General features: G+C 45.3%; 5 protein-coding genes across 5 annotated transcripts; 3 read left to right on the plus strand and 2 right to left on the minus strand.

Annotated features, from left to right (window-relative positions):
* Positions 1-267: 267 nt before the first annotated feature.
* On the plus strand, positions 268-1,188 carry N7446_001411 (uncharacterized protein; the record flags this gene model as incomplete). The annotated part of the gene is made up of 3 exons (XM_058510160.1): positions 268-713; positions 756-897; positions 1,006-1,188. The coding sequence occupies 3 exons, from the start codon at positions 268-270 to the stop codon at positions 1,186-1,188; spliced, it is 771 nt and encodes a 256-aa protein (XP_058375696.1).
* A 34-nt stretch (positions 1,189-1,222) lies between these two features.
* N7446_001412 (peptidase family M3-domain-containing protein) lies at positions 1,223-1,924 on the plus strand (the record flags this gene model as incomplete). The annotated part of the gene is given in 4 exon segments (XM_058510161.1): positions 1,223-1,270; positions 1,309-1,446; positions 1,462-1,563; positions 1,739-1,924. 4 exon segments carry the CDS (start codon positions 1,223-1,225, stop codon positions 1,922-1,924), a joined length of 474 nt encoding a protein of 157 aa, XP_058375697.1.
* A 5,423-nt stretch (positions 1,925-7,347) lies between these two features.
* On the minus strand, positions 7,348-7,702 carry N7446_001413 (uncharacterized protein; the record flags this gene model as incomplete). The annotated part of the gene is made up of 4 exons (XM_058510162.1): positions 7,348-7,397; positions 7,454-7,498; positions 7,555-7,612; positions 7,637-7,702. 4 exons carry the CDS (start codon positions 7,700-7,702, stop codon positions 7,348-7,350), a joined length of 219 nt encoding a protein of 72 aa, XP_058375698.1.
* Positions 7,703-10,275: 2,573 nt separating this feature from the next.
* N7446_001414 (uncharacterized protein) lies at positions 10,276-12,073 on the plus strand (the record flags this gene model as incomplete). Its single annotated transcript, XM_058510163.1, has 5 exons — positions 10,276-10,518; positions 10,595-11,013; positions 11,081-11,367; positions 11,438-11,706; positions 11,756-12,073. Coding segments are annotated over 5 exons (1,536 nt in total), but the record flags the coding sequence as incomplete, so codon positions are not given.
* Positions 12,074-12,585: 512 nt separating this feature from the next.
* Positions 12,586-15,371, minus strand: N7446_001415 (ATP-dependent Clp protease ATP-binding subunit; the record flags this gene model as incomplete). The annotated part of the gene is made up of 2 exons (XM_058510164.1): positions 12,586-15,170; positions 15,242-15,371. The coding sequence occupies 2 exons, from the start codon at positions 15,369-15,371 to the stop codon at positions 12,586-12,588; spliced, it is 2,715 nt and encodes a 904-aa protein (XP_058375700.1).
* Between the last annotated feature and the right edge of the window lie 1,383 nt (positions 15,372-16,754).

Here is a 16,754-nt window from a genome sequence, read left to right on the forward strand (position 1 = left end):
TGGTTCCATTAACATGTAATATGTACGGAGTAGTAGAGAGTAATGCAACCACCACTAGGGGGTACCTGGGACTCCGGAGTAACATGGCTCTTCTCTTTGTTCCCTTGCTGTGGGAGATCGGACCACCGTAGTCACGTAGTCACCTAATCCCCGTAGAAGTATCACTAACTTCGCTGGCGCCCTCTCCCTTTTTCTTCCCATGCTCTCTTATTCAGTTCTCCTTCCATCCTGCAATTGCGATATCTTAAAGCGTCACCAGATACGAAAATGTCCTTAAACAAGATTCAAGAGCCACCTCAAGCTCCTCCAAGATTCAGTGACACGCCGTCAACGGTTCTCAGCAAGGCTAAGGATCTAATAGAGCGCTCTCGAAAGGCGAAAGATGAGCTTATGGCACATGTGCCGCTAGAAGGCGCAACTTTTGCGAATGTTCTAGTACCACTCGCAAACGATGAAAATTTATTGGCTCATGAATTTGAAATTCTTAAATTCTATCAATCTGTGTCGACCGACCCGGAACTACGTGATGCATTAGGGGAGGCTAAGAAGCTTTTTAATGAATTTGTTTTTGAGACGGAGACCCGGGAAGACCTTTACAACCTAGTCAAGTCGGTTTTCCACAAAAGCAACATTGATAAACTAGATCCGGAATCACGTCGACTGTTAGAGAAGAAATACAAAGATTATTACCGGAAGGGATTGGGACTGCCCGAGTCTTAGCGTGGTCGCTTCAAAGAAATCCAGAAACATCTCAGTCAGCTGAGAATCGACTATAAAAAGATTCTGAACAGCGAAAATGGGGGCATCTGGCTTACTCTGCAGGAATTGAATAGAGTACCTACGGAATTTATATCCAGCTTGCAGAACAGAAAAACGGATGAAAATCATTCGGGCAAAGTTTGGCTTAGTTTCAAGGGATCGGATATCTCCATAGCACTGAAATCTGCAAAAAATGAAGAAACCCGAAAGAAGATCTTCATTGCTAATGAGAATAAATGCTCATAGAATGCGTCTATCCTTAAGGAGGCTGTGGTGCTTCGCGATGAAGCTACTCGGCTGCTTAGATATTCAAATCACGCATCGTTCAGAATAGAAGAGAAGATGGCCAAAGACTCTAAGACAGTGGAGATTTTCTTAGATGACTTATGGTCTAAGTTGATGAGCAGTGGTCAAAAAGAGCTTGCCTAGCAAACGTAGTTGAAAAAGGCAGATCTAGAGTCTCATGGAGAACTATTCAACGGCTTTTATCTCTGGGACTATTCATTTTATAGTCGTTTAATGAATCAAAAAGAGTTATCAATCGACTAGGAGAAGATTGCAGAGTATTTCCCTTTGCAAACCACTGTCCAAGGTATGCTAGGGATTTTTGAGAGATTGTTTGGTCTCGTCTTTAAGGAAATGGTTGTCGACAAAGGCAGTGACATTGTTTGGCATGAAGATGTGCTGGTTTTTAATGTTTAGGACGATAAAGACCTAGGAAGTGGATTCGTTAGCTACCTCTACATAGACCTGTTCTCACGAGACGGTAAATATCCAAACCCATCGGATTGGAATCTCCAGCTAGTACGTACTATCTCTTGTCCTAGTTGCTAGTTTAAGAAAAGTCTTTCCCGAATAGTGACTTGATACTGCCACTTTACTTTTTCTATTGATGACTTCGTTCAGAGCTGACTATATTTAGGGCTTTATTCGATAAGACAAGACACGCTCCTATCCGTCCACAGCTTTATTATGCTAGTTCCCTAAGCCTAGCCCTGATAAACCCAGTCTTCTCAGACATGATAACGTTGTAACGATATTTCATGAACTGGGACACGCTATCCATGACCTTATGGCAAAGACTACTTACTCAACTTTTTATGGTACAAAATCAACGGAAGACTTTGCAGAAGCGCCTAGCCAGATACTTGAGAACTGGTGCTAGGTACCTTCACAACTAAAGTCGCTGAGTCGACACTACTCAACTCTATCAGCAGAAAGCTGCAGTCTAGGGAAAGGAGAACGTTAACCTAAGTCAATGCCCTCTGAACAAATCCCCGATGAGATGATTACAGGGCTTATCCAATCACGCAATTAGAAAACGGGATTGTATAACCTGTTTCGGGTATTTCTTAGTGTTTTTGATTTGAAAGTCCATACACCTAGAACTCACTAAGAGATCATAGATTTGGATATCTCATCGAAATTCAACAGCCTACGAAAGGCAATCAGACTAACTGATAGACCTGAGACACTTGGCCAGGGTTATGCGTGGGGACATGGCGAGGGAATCATTCCACACTAGATAGGCACGTATGATGCGGGCTTTTACAGTTACCTATGGTAAGAACTTATTACCTGAAGATAATTGATCTGTCACTAACACCTATATGAAGGTCGGAAGTATATGCCCTTGATATGTTCGACTCGGTATCCGGTCTGACCCTCTCAATGCCAAAGAAGGCCGAAGATATCGACACCTTGTTCTTGAGAAGGGTGACAGCCAGGATGGGATGAAGACCCTGACTAAGTTCTTAGGTCGTGAACCAAGCAGAGAGGCATTTTTCAAAGAACTCGGTCTGGCTTGACTTTTAATCGCTAACAAGCATATCTCCTATTTTTTTAATCATCAATAAAGTCATAGAACGGCTAAAGTCTTCTGTTTCTATTTGATAGTCTCTACCAGATTAGCTCTCAGTCGCCTTCCACTCATATATTAGATTGACCTGACGCGTAATTTAAACACCAAGAAGAGCATTCAAATGTTGAATTATTCAATGTTGAAAATGCTAGTACACACACGTGGATAGTAGTATTGAGTCAGTATGAAGGTATGGAAATTGCGTGAAGTTCAATGTGATGAATCATATGCTGAAGCCTGGTGTCTGAGAGCTGGTGCCTGAGGCCTGAGAACTGAGGGTCCTTATATTGTTATCCCCTCCTGTCTCCTTCTCCTCTTCTCTTCTTTCTCTAGCTTTAGTTATCTTGTTGAATAGACTCTTTCCCCTTGGATTGACTAGCCTTATCACATTCAAGTTCTAACATTTTCAATCCATTTGAGCTAACTAAGATGTAGGGACTTGTTAATCCGTAATTTCGCCCCTGTCGTAACAACCAGCATACCCCACAAACACTTTGATTGGCATAGTCCTAAAGTCAATTCCCCAAGTGGTCATGTTTATCAAATATTCAGAGCAATGATTTGTATGCCTAGAGTCTGCGATTATAGAATCATATGTAGTTCGACCCTTAGCAAATGCCCTGTATTGCTTCCTCCACAGCATCGCACAATGAACAATATGGTCTCGTTCGTTGGTGTAGTAAAAAGAAATTTCTGACATAGCATCTATGCTCAAAACCTCTATCCGATTCTCGTCGGCATATCCGTACCATGATTCATCCGATTGATATTCCTCCACAGCGCCTCTGATCTATGCATTTGCCTGGCACCCAATGGTTACTAAGGATGTCGTATTGACAGCCCAAGGCCCTCGCCTCTGGAGCTGATCTTCCGCAATACGAGTACTTGGCTCCGGAAAATAAGGGCGCATCATCTAGAGAGTGGCCGACTCGTCCAACCGATTTGTGACTATACGGGGATAGGAGCGTAAAGAAAAGAAGAGATCCCCCCAAATCACGGACGTGATCAAAAACACGAGCAGGTAGGTGAAAAATGGAATTGATCTTTTTCTGCTTTCCACCCAATGTTGAACAGCCCGGAAAAGGCGAAATCTTTTCTTCACGACTGGTGAATCGTTGAGTTCGTCTTGCGTGGTATATTGAGATTCTTTCAGGAATACATCGCACTCATCCTCGGAAAACATGATAGGTTGTTAGATTGCAGGAACCAGGTGTCTGTTGTGTAAAATACCACGTTTGAAGCTCGGAATACCAAGTTTCAATGTTGTCATAGTGTTGATATCCTAAGAAACCACCTAGGCTGAGTGAGTACATAGAGGAAGTTCTCACGTAAGTGGCATGAATTAAGTATCTTTTCAATTATCTAAATCAATTTTTCTAGAGACTTTTTTCAATAAACAAACAACGTTTCTAAGCTTATGTAGTTGGGTTAGTAGATTACGTTAGATTCATGCATTCACGTAATTCATACCCCTGACTAACCCAAATACCCCCAAGGAATTCACGGTACATTCCGCACCTTGAAAAGCCACTATTATGTGATGATACGACAGGGCAAATATCATAGAAAACCCTTTTCCAATACTAGCCCTACGTAAGAATTCATATAGAGACTGTCATTCAGGGATATTGCGGCACGGCCTTGGCGTTGCTATACATGAGGGAGTTTGTAATGCTGCATTACTTCGATTTCTCTGTCAGATAGTTCTGAATTCTCTTTATCGGAACAAAGAATCTGAATAATCATGATGCTCGAGCAAGAGGAACAGGGCGATGCAGAATCCAACAGCCTATTAGGGCAACTCGGGAAAGAAGTTTCAGCTAGGAGCGGAAGAATAAAGGGAATCCTAAATTTTCTCTTGCTATTTTCTGTTTTACTGAATATCTTTCTTCTTAGTATCGATTTCGGCTATAAACGCCCGCAGTCTTACGAATATAGATTCGAAACAGATTTAGGTAATAAACAGTACAGTTTAGATAAGCAATATTTCTGTGGTGATCGCTAACAAAGACCCCCAGACTCAGTCAAATCGAAAATAGAGCTGTCTCAATACCACTTTACTAGTGGAGTCAAAATAACAGAGAACGGGGACTTTGAGATGGAACAAACTACCCCTAAATACGTCGGATCTCCCTCGCGGGAAATCGACGAGGCCTAGGCGCATCTTCTATTAGGTTAGTTTTACGCTGAAGATAAGTCAAAACAATTATTAATCTTGATGCAAGGTTTAAACATGGACCTTGAGGGTCATGAGGCTGATCACCTTCATAGGAGAACCTTCTAATGGCCTGACTCAGGACATTATTTTACTAGGTGAGATTGATTTCAACTCTACGTCAAGCCTCAAAATACATTATATACTAACGGATAGAATAGGCTTGAGGTATTTCATTCTCTGCATTGTCTAGTAAGTCCTATAAATCAATCTGCAAGCCTTCAAGTTCCACAAGTTTTAAGACAAAGCAAAGAATCGCCTCCGCCAAGCACTATATCCCAACTATTACAATATCTTCAACGATCCAAATAACCCTCCCCGTGAGCATCATATAGGTTGGTTCTTCCAAAAATTCAATATTCAAATGTTACTGGGATTTTCACTAATCGAAAGGAGGCCACTGTATCAATCATTTACGCCAAGCCATCCAATGTCACGCCGACCTCACCCCGATGGAATAGACTTTGACTAGCAATAAACTCATTCTAAGCACTGACACTATGCACACATGTAGAAACTTTGAAGTGATTCATGACTTGGCAATCAAGAGGCGCTCAGACTACAATAAGAAGGAACTGATAGTCAATAGAAGTATATTCATAGTAGATTAGGCTCATATTAAGACCGGTTTTAACTCGAGGGCTGGTTTTATCTCCTTCCAAATGTTCTCACTACCATATATCAATATATCAAAACAATCCATCAATGGATACAGTCACATCAGGACATCTGGATATGCGCGCCGGCCTTTATAATAGCCAGTGAGAGCACTTGACATCCGGAGGTAACCTTGGAAGTTTAAGGTTGAAATTGACATCTAAAACATTCAACCTTTCAGTTCAAATCCATGTTCCAAGGTTGAACGGTTGACCTTGCACAGACATATGTATGCACCGTGACATGTGTGGAACTTAAACTTGAAACGATTGATTAAACTACAGAACACATAATCCATATTTAGCAGCCCTCCGGGGCTGGGAACAAATATCTCAAACGTTCTAAGGTTGAATCTCATATTGGTGATAAATGGAAGGTACTATCTTTGCCCATCACCATCAAACAACTTGAATTGACTGATTTTCCGCTAGACACATATTCAAGGATATCTTCAGCAAGGGGGATAAATAATCTCCACGATACTTCCGATAGAATCCAAATCATGCTCCCCCAAGACATGTTTGGAGCAATGATCAATGTGTTCCTGCTTGATACATTCTCCATCTGTTGGCCACCCCTTTACCAGTGCCCGATTCAGTTTCTTCCACATAAATACACAATGCGCCGAATGCCAACGATGTGTAGTCTAGATAAGTCCACTTTGGGAACCCAGTACATCAGGGTCATGGGATATTGGATCAGTGCCATTCGGGTTTCGAAAATACTGCCATGGATGCAACGCCGTAAATTCAGCGGCCAGTTCATAGTCGATATATTTAGGGGGCAGCCACGCGGTAGCAATTATATCGAAGTGACAGCCTCGAGCTATGGCCTCCGATGGAGATTTGCCACAGGGCAACGGTGTGAATCTTTGCGACCAGCTCAATTGTCCGGAAGGAAAAGATTTACCGTCATCGGTCATAATGGAGTCGTAGAGATTCGTCCGTGAAATATTCATCGTGTGCCGGGTCGCGAGCCCCATTATAATGACTAGTAGCCTAGCATTAAACACGCTCCACCAGAGTAGTAGAGTAGAGTATGGTTTAGAGCGACGATAAGTTGAAAAACAAGAGTGTGGTTTTACGCGTTCATCGTCTACCCAGTGAACTCTACTAGTAGAGTCTAGGAGAAGTTCATCTCCATCAACAGGATCCTTATCCAGGATTTCGCCATTCTTGCGTTGATCAAGGTGAGGCTGTTTCGAAAAAAATACTGTCTTTGATAACCAATTTTGGAACATTGTCAAGTCTCGAAGATGTCAAGAAAGGCGATCTTGTTGAACACATATCATAGGAAATAAACCCCCAATTCTGATTATTTTGGATCCATTTAGTTAAGGAATATGAACTTGAATTGCATTGGTAATAGTTATTAGTTAGCTAAGTCTAATCGTTAGGTCAACCACCACCCCTAGCCCTACGCATAATTTTCTCACGTAACTAAAGCTCGTTATTTATGTCAGACTCGGAATAGTAAGCCATGAAACGCCTGCAGGACGACTCTTAGAAATTTACCACGTAATTAATTTACTTGAAAGATATCATCAACAAGCATAGCCCATTGAAATGGAAATCCATCATCTTCACTACTAACAGAAGGTATAACATTAAAGAAACAGATTATGAGCTGGAGTACTAATTTCAAGTTGGAGTAAGACCAAAGAGTAATCTAGGCCAATGGAATTACATATTGCCAATTAACTCAGAACTAGCTCCTTCCAGTAAACAAAATGTGATTACTGATTCCTAGTTATTCTAAGGTTGTGGCACTGGCTAGCATTCATCAGTCCACCTATAGACCTGGTCCAAGCGGCGCACAGATCACACGCTGAGCGCCCCTTTCTAAATACAGATTACTACTCGTCCAATCGTGAGTAACCCTGGCCATCACGCTGTGGCTCTCGCTCTAGAATTCGTGTTAAATGTTGTCAAACCTGGAACAAAATGTATCCCTGATCTTACTTATCTTGTCCGAGTAAACCTGGCCATCACGCTGTGGCTCTCTTTCTATAATTCGTGTTAAAAGTTGTCAAACCTGGGACAAAACATATTTCTGATCTTACTTATCTTGTCCGAATAGACTTGGGCAATGCGCTCAGGCTGCGGCTCGGGATGCCGCGCCTCGAGTTAGGCGACACCACTTACAGGGGCCGCCATAGCAATGTTTGCCGTGGTTGCAAGGGTCGCAACGAATACTTTGAAAAAATGCATTCTGGGTGGAATGGATTAGGATTTGGTGGATTTTTTTTTTCTAAAAAAAAAAAAAAGAATATAAGGTAGAACTGGATCTAGTTATATTTCGTCTTCCTTGAATGCGGAAAGCGTGATACAGCCCTGGAGGACCTCGGGGAAACCTGCTTTCGACTAAGGAATGATGGTTGAGATTAGTTAAAAAATTTCCATTACGTAGTATACACTATGCCTCAGAAGATTCAAATAATTCTGAGACGCACGTCATATTTCGACACACTAACGTGTACCGAGTCATGGACTCATGGCTCACGTAATTTACGTGACTTGGGTTAGTTACTCGATATTGGAATCTTCGCATTCAAGTTTTGTGCAACCCCATACATGTAGACAATAAACAGAACTCACATGTGCATATATCGCTTCTCATACGGACCTTGCCGATATACTACTCATTGCTACTAACATCGAACTCATCCATGTTAAACTATGTCTTTTAGATACCAAAAGATTCCCAGTGCAGGCCTCGGACTTTCGGACGAAACCACTACATATAGTAGGAAAAGGGGCGGATGGGTCTATGTCTTTTTGCACCCTCTTCCTTGGATCATCTCAACCGGCATTCTTCTAGGACTTCAGATACTCAGTCATATAAAATTACAAAATGACACATACGAAGTTAGGTTTGGGACGGAGTTCGGTTAGTTCTCAAGATCTATAGAATCCGTAACAAAAGACTGGCACCCCCTTCTTACTTATTATTTCACTTTTTCAAAGAGCCATTTCGGTCAACTATAAGCATCACAAAAGTTCGATTCAGTGGAACATTGAGTTACAACGATACCGGTCACCTTTATATTGACTTAGGCCCTGATGGCGTGCGATATTTTGGAGAGCCTGGCCCAGAGGTGGATCAAGCGTGGCATGAACTTATTGGGAGTGAGTTCCTTGTAGGATTTTGGGTTTGAGCGATATTTTCCGATCTAATTCTTGATTTAGAGCATTTTCAAGTCGGCACGACTATCCAGGAGTCGGAAGCATTAAATCGAGAGTCATTGAAACCTCTCTTATATCCTACAAATGTCGGGTGAGTAAACCTTGCATCCTGCAGTTATCTAGGAACTTGAATTCGAGTTTGAGTATTTCCTGTCAGGGCTAATGGAAAAGGTATGCAGACCGGATGTCCTTCATACTTTGCACTGTGTGGTTAGCAACATTCTCTCTTTTGTTAAATTGAATTGAGAAAATGACTGATGGTTCCAGAATTACATTCGAAAACTTCTTGACAGCGAATATTACTATAATTCCAGTTTAATCAATTTACCCCGTGGAGACAGAATACATGGTGGTATGTGGTTTTTGTTTCCCTGACCTCCTATAAGAGAACTTCGAGCTAAACCCCTTCTCTTTTCAGACCATTGTCTAAACCACATACGTCAAAGTATTCAATGCCACATGGATTTGACACCGGTGCCTGTTATGTACTTTGATAGTGTGAATTCCAAGGTTGGAAATTTTGATGTCTTGCATACCTGCCGTGATATCAGCAGGCTACGGGGCTGGATGGCCGAAAAAATGGCTACGGCTGAGCGATCTCTATATTTTAACCCAGAACATGATCTCGGATATGTGCAAAATGATCATTATAGAAAGTCTTGGGATACCAGGATAGACGAGTTTCATTGAAAACTTCTACTTTGTATTCCTCAACACGCAAGTGCTTTGAATATATACTCATCATATAAGTATCTTTTATGACCAATCATGAAAATAGAGAGCGAATCTAGTAGACAACCGTAGCATCATATCTCAAAGAATAGTTATCGAGAGTAGGGAATTGATTGCTGGAGATGTCCAAAAATAGCTTCTTGCTTGTAGCTTAGAGGGGATTGCCTAACAGTCTTCTGCTGTGTATTGATCACGGGGGTATAGCTGATCCGACCTGGGACCAAAGCTGACAAGCCAAACCACGTCAAATTTGGACTAGTTGCCAGGCCGTGGTAATCCGAAAGGGCCGAACTTCCTCCCATCGGGTCCCTTATTTTTGTGAGGTCTATCTCATTCCATTTCCTCCACTTAGGACCACTTTCAATTGAAGAATATCGGTCATGTTTACTGTTTAAAATCACTCGAAAAGGTGTATTTTCCCTGAAATAATTATGGGTTTTCAATTAAATCGACATTCCTCGTCAATGGTGAGAGAGTGGGCACCGAAATCACTGGAAAATTCCATCTAATGTTCACTACAAAAAGTGGATCGTTAACGGTTGATTGAATATCCAGTTCTAATTCTATCACATGTGTTTGCTATTAGTTTGCGACCCCCAGATCGATACTAGAAAAAGTTCTAGTTAAGCTTCATAATGTCACGATTTGTCCTGTATCCGGCCAATTGGAGATGTAAATGACTCTGTATTTCATTACCCCTATTTCTCACTATTTATGGGTTCATTCTAGTTACATAAGCTATGCCGACGGATCATCTATCGACCCGGTTTCATGCAGTATTCGTAAGCTGGTCACCTAAGCAAAAACGCGGTGTTGAGCTTGCAGCAAACCCGGGACTTCTTCTGTTCCTTGATGAACCTACCAGTGGACTGGACTCTCAAACTGCATGGTCTATCTGTGCATTTCTTAGAAAGCTAGCAGATAGCGGACAGGCCGTTCTCTCAACTATTCACCAGCCTAGCGCGGTCTTGTTCCAGCAGTTTGACCGGCTTCTTTTCTTGGGAAAGGGTGGAAAGACAGTCTACTTTGGTAACCTAGGGGAACAGCCACAAACTTTGCTTGACCATTTCGAACGCAATGGCGCTAGAAAATGCGATGCGTCTGAAAACGTAAGTCCAGCATCGATCACACTGATCTATTTGTAAGAACGTTTTGCTGACAAATCTTCAATTTGGGAACAAAAAGCCTGCAGAATACATGTCGGAAATCATTGGCGCCGGCGCTGCCGGCTACTCTGTTCTGGACTGGCCAGTAGTCTGGAAAGACAGCCCCGAGGCGCGGGAGGTGGAGGCCGAATTTCAGCGTATACACGCAAGTGGAGCTGCTGCTAACGCCCATTCCAACGAAAGTTTTGGTACTGGTTATAACGAACAGAGTGAATTTGCTATGCCGTACCTCGATCAGATTTGGTGTGTCAGACACCGGGTCTTCCGGCAGTACTGGCGTGAACCTTCCTATATTGGGGCAAAGTTCATGCTTGGTATTGTTTCGGCTTTGTTTATTGCTTTCTCCTACTTCAAGCCTGGAAGCTCTATACAGGGGATACAAAATCACCTCTTCAGTTCGTTCATGCTTACATCAATCTTCTCAACCCTAGTCCAACAGTATGTCCCCACCCTTATTTCAGTATAGGTATATGTGCACGTTCCCGCTGACAACACTATTTACTAGGATCATGCCCAAGTTCGTCACTCGACGCTCGTTGTATGAAGTTTGTGAGCGCCCCTGGGAGACATACTCTTGGGTAGCATTCATTGTCTCGAACATATTGGTCGAGATACCATACCAGGTGTTGCTAGGGCTTTTGGTCTGGGCCAGTTACTATTACCCCATCTATGGGGCGAATCAGAGCTCTCAAGTGCAGGGAATGATGCTTCTTTTCGTGATTCAATTCTTTGTGTTTACCTCAACATTTGCCGAGCTTGTCATCTCAGCATTGCCAGATGCTGAAACAGGAGGTATGATGACGCAGTCCCTCTAATATGAACCTTTAGGAACAGCTGCTGATCTTGTTCTCAAAACTAACAGGAACTGTCGCAACATTGGCATTTGCTCTCATCTTGACATTTAATGGAGTAATGCAGACCCCAACTGCACTCCCCGGGTTCTGGATTTTCATGTACCGCGTTTCGCCGTTGACATACTTGATTGCAGGCATATGCGGAAATGTGACTACACTCTCAAGCTGTACATTGCTCCCAAGCGGAGCTAACTGTATTCAGCCCACCTCAAGGCCAGACGTGCGGTCAATATCTTACAGACTGGCTGATGGTCGCTCCCGGGCAATTGTACAACCCGTTCGCTACACAAAACTGCCAATATTGTGCATTCACGAATGCAGACCAGTGCATGGCCTTGAGTGATATATGTATGTTATGCCCTCTTCTCCCAAGAGAATACACCGTCGAACGTCTTCACCTATTTGTGGTAAAACCCCGTTCTAACTTAACCTGTGATTCAGATTATGATGAAAGATGGCGCAATTGGGGCCTTGGGTGGGTTTACATTTGTTTCAATATCGCGGCGGCCGCAACCTTATACTATTTCGTGTCTGCCATTATAAGCCCACGCTACTCATTCGAACTCTTCACGCCTGTGGAGGAGTTCTACACAGACTTTTCAGGAGACGATCAGGCAAGACACCCTAGGCAGAGAAGATCATAACGACCGTTTGATTTGAATTGGATGGTGCAATCATGTTATCCAATTTCTATGTGAGTATATGCTAAGACTGTCGATGCTGATTGTAATAAGCGAATCAATTGAGCAGCATTCAGTAGGAATGCCTTATAAACTTTTGTTTTACTTACATATTGTATTCACAGAGAGACTATTAATATATAGCGTCAATGCTATGCACAAATGCTATATGTTTTAAATTAACATGGCCAAAGTGACCACCGAGTATTATGTGCCCAAAGGCAACAAGCAGAAAGTCACAAAATCAAAACAGGATAGATATAAGACAAGAAAAATATAGAATACGAAATGCTAGGACCAACGCCATGCCAAAAGATGGAAGGAGGGAAAAAAAAAAAAAAAAAAAGAAAAGAAAAGAAAAGAAAAGAGAAAGTCATTAAAAAGGAAAATCGTGAATCATCCCGAAGCTCAATATGCTCAACTCTTTTTTCCTTGCTTGTGTTTCAACAACATAAGTGGAAGATTGAACATTCCATTTAATCATCGTACAGATCGGGCATGTCAGTCTCCATTTCGGCTGCGAGGTCATCCGAGTCCATCATGTCATCATCGCTATCACTGCTTTCACCTAGCTCGTGGTTAGGCAGGACCTCGATGCGACCGTCGCGCATGACGACACGAGCGTTCTCGCCATCTTGTATACTTCCGCGAAGTATGAGAACAGCGAGACGGTTGAGGACCTCACGTTCGATGAGACGACCAAGAGGACGGGCACCGTAGGCGGGAGAGTAACCAGCTGCACCAAGGTAGTCCTTGACTTCCTCGGAACAATCGATGTAGACATTGCGGCCGTTGTGCTCGAGACGCTTCTGGACTTCGGCGAGGCGGAGGTCGACGATCTTGCGGATCTCGCGCTTGGTGAGGCGGTTGAAGATGACTGTGCTGGAGATACGGTTGAGGAATTCGGGCAGGAAATAGTCGCGGAGAGCGCCCATGACCATCTCGCGGGTCTGTGGGTCGATGCGGCCGTCCGTGGTGGTAGGGCGGGCGAGGAACTCGGCGCCCAGGTTGGAGGTCATGACGACGATGCAGTTCTTTGCGTCAACGATGCGGCCTTGGCCATCGGTGATACGGCCATCGTCCATAAGTTGGAGGAGGACAGTGAGAACTTCCTTGGCGGCCTTCTCGACCTCGTCGAAGAGCAAGATGGAGAAGGGGCGACGGCGCAGACTCTCTGTCAGCTGACCGCCAGCATCATGACCAACGTATCCGGGAGGTGCACCGATCATGCGACTCAAGGAGTGTCGCTCTTGGTATTCGGACATGTCGAAGCGGATCATGGCCTTGGGGTCGTCGAAGAGGAATTCGGCAAGGGCTTTGGTGAGCAGTGTCTTACCAGTACCAGAGGGACCGCAGAACAAGAAGCTTGGAGGCGAGTTGGGGTTACTGAGACCAGAGCGTTGGAGTCGAATGGCGTTGGAAACAGAAGTAACAGCCTCCTTTTGGCCGACAACGAGCTTACCGAGGGACTTCTCCATGTGGAGCAGCTTGTCCTTCTCGGTAGTCTTGAGTCTGGTGACGGGAATACCAGTCCACCGACCGACGATTTCATTGATCTGATCGGGGCCAACAGCATCAGCAAGCAGTGCCTCGCCGGCATCGCCGGAGTTGGCGCGGCGTTCGGCATCAGCCCTGGCGCGGTCAGATTCAAGACGCTCAATGAGGGTCTTGGTCTCTGGAATGGCATAGTACTCGAGATCGGCAGCTGTTTGGGTGTCGCCTGAGCGTTCGGCTTCGTCACGCTTGACCTTCAGAGAGTCAAGCTTGATCTTGGCGTCCTGAACTTCTCGGCTGCGCTGCTTTTCGCTTTCATACTTCTCGCGCATGGGCCGGAGCTCCTCCGCAACATTAGCAGCTTCCTGCTTGGCAGCCTCAAGACGAGCCTTGGATGCGTCGTCTTGTTCGCGCTCCAGTGCATGGATTTCGATTTGGAGCTGGCGAGCCTTTCTCTCAAGGGTGTCAAGTGCTTCTGGCTCGGACTCACGGGTGACGCGGACGGCTGCTGCTGCCTCGTCAATAAGATCGACAGCGGAGTCGGGAAGTCGGCGGGCTGTCAGATAACGTGAAGCGAGAGTGGCGGCAGTGACGATGGCACCGTCAAGAATGTTGACACCGTGGTGGACTTCGTACTTTTCCTTTAGACCACGGAGAATGGAGATCGTCTCTGCGACAGAGGGTTCCTTGACCAGAACTTGTTGGAAACGACGCTCAAAGGCCTGATCCTTCTCGATATACTTGCGGTACTCGCCGAGAGTGGTAGCACCAATGCAGTGCAACTGACCACGAGCCAGCATGGGCTTGAGGAGGTTGGCAGCGTCCATGCCGCCCTCGCCGCTGGAACCGGCACCCATAAGTAGGTGGATCTCATCGACGAAAAGAACGATGGTGTCCTTGGAATCCTCAATCTCCTTGAGAACACCCTTCATGCGCTCTTCGAATTCTCCACGGTACTTGCTGCCAGCAACAAGGGAGCCGACATCAAGAGAGAGGAGACGGCATTGGGCCAGGTTTGCAGGAATATCGGCATTGACAATGCGGCGGGCCAGACCTTCAACAATGGTGGTCTTACCAACTCCAGGCTCACCAATCAGCACAGGGTTGTTCTTTGTTCGTCGGCTAAGAATGCGAATAACTCGTCGGATCTCCTCCTCACGACCAATGACGGGGTCGATCTTACCCTCACGAGCCAATGAGGTCATGTCGATGGTGAATTTCTTGAGGTTCTCATTCTCGCTCTCCGCGTCGGCAGTCTTGGAGTCGACGCGGCGCGTACCACGGATTTGCTGGATGGCAGTGTCTATTAACTTCAGGTTTGGAATATTGGCATCGCCCAGAGCACGCTGAACCTGTGAATCTTGACACACCGACTGGATCAGGTGGTCAACGGCGACAAAGCTGTCTTTTTGTGTTTTGGACAAATCGGTGGCAGATCGGATGACTTTCGCGAGTTGAGGAGAAACACTGGGGTTCTCTGGTGGAGGATCTTGGCTCGGGAGACGGACGAGCAATTTCATGAGCGCTCGATCGAGGAGTTGGGAGTCACCGTGGGCGCGTTCGATGACTTGGCGAAAGAGGGTGCGGTAGCCCCATCATGAGATGCATGGCCCACGGGCTGCTGGTCTTCAGATTCACCTGGGGATGGGTTGAGGAGAGCGACTGCCAGGTGTAGAGGCAGAATTTGGGAGTGGGCGTACTGTTCACACAGGCCGCTGGAGTCGAGCAAGGCCTTGTTGGCCCGATCTGTAAATTGGGCGCCGTTCATGTTGAACGGAATAGTGGAGTGAGATCAGCGAGGGTGTGGATGGCAGCTGAAAATGGACTGTGAGGTCAGGAAATATGCTGGATTTGGTATGTGAGTAGGTAAATTATGGAATGTACCGATATTTCAAGGAGGAAGCAAGTTCATATACTCCATAGCGCGTGGGTTGCCCGAAGCTACTTCGAAGGTCCATGACGCCACCACCAGCTTCCACCGCCTTCCAGAAGCTACCCGACCCAGACTGATGACTTGGTAGGCGACCTGTCAATGGGCTCACCGACTACGTACATGTCCCACTTTGCATATTGGTAGATGATGTCAACACTTATGGCAACAGATAAGAAATAGATGTAGGCAATGAGAGGGCACACTGGATGACATTAAGTTACGGAAGCATGTAAATGTTTGACCAGGAGAGTAATGTACATTTCTTAATGATACTTTATTGCAAACATAGCAAACAATCTGCCAGCGAGCACCGCCTACCCACGTGAGACAGGTGTCTCACGTGACTGTTGTATTACCACGTGACCCAATAAATCGCGCAAAACCGGCGACTATCCAGGGTTGGATCTCCAAGCTCCCCACGTTCGAGAGATGATTCGACCCTGATGACTTTGTTGGTGGGTTCTCCGTTGGAGCTTGCGTACCGGCGTGCCTTGCAGTGGAGCATCGAAACGAGGTGGCTCTGGGTTGAAAATCAAGGCTCAAGATCTTACGATGTGCCACTGACGCCAGCCCAGGTACAACTCCGATTCTTCACGAGGGGCCTGGTTAACACACGGCTGCCATGCCTTAACACTTAACTCGTGTTCCACGATAGCCGACGGAAAATAGCCCAGTCAATGACGTCAAAGCGGGCGATCTAGAGCAATGAGCATCCGAGTAAGCATTGGGTGAACCTTGACTGGGATCAGACCCCCAGTGACTTCGACCGTGTTGATATCTGCCTTGACATGCATGCCAACCCTCCATCGGATATCGAGATCACACTCTGCCTCGGAGGGGGAGTGGCCGTGGGGCATTTTCGAAACGATGCATCCAGACATGGAGATCAATCCCTCGGGCTGTCCACTAGTCGGTTTCCTATTGGCTTTCCAGGTGGATTCCCTCCTGATATGTTTTACCTTGGACTTTGCCTTTGCCCTGACTTGTCTTGGAGGCGCTTGGAGAGGGGCAGGGAAAAGTAGATGCGGAAAAGTTCGGCGGGGCAAGCGGAGGAGAGGGGCAAAATACTTTATGTGTTTTATGATTTGCCTCTTGACTCCAGTCACCTCCAGCTGGGCGTGAGCTAATGCTGGGCATGGGGGGTTCGAGACTAACCTTTCCATGCGCTACCACATATACTACTGTGTGAGGAGGGGGCTATGGCTATACCCTATACCC

Source organism: Penicillium canescens, assembly GCF_028828765.1.
Source record: "Penicillium canescens strain IBT 15451 chromosome Unknown utg000002l_segment0_segment0, whole genome shotgun sequence".
Classification (NCBI taxonomy): domain Eukaryota; kingdom Fungi; phylum Ascomycota; class Eurotiomycetes; order Eurotiales; family Aspergillaceae; genus Penicillium; species Penicillium canescens.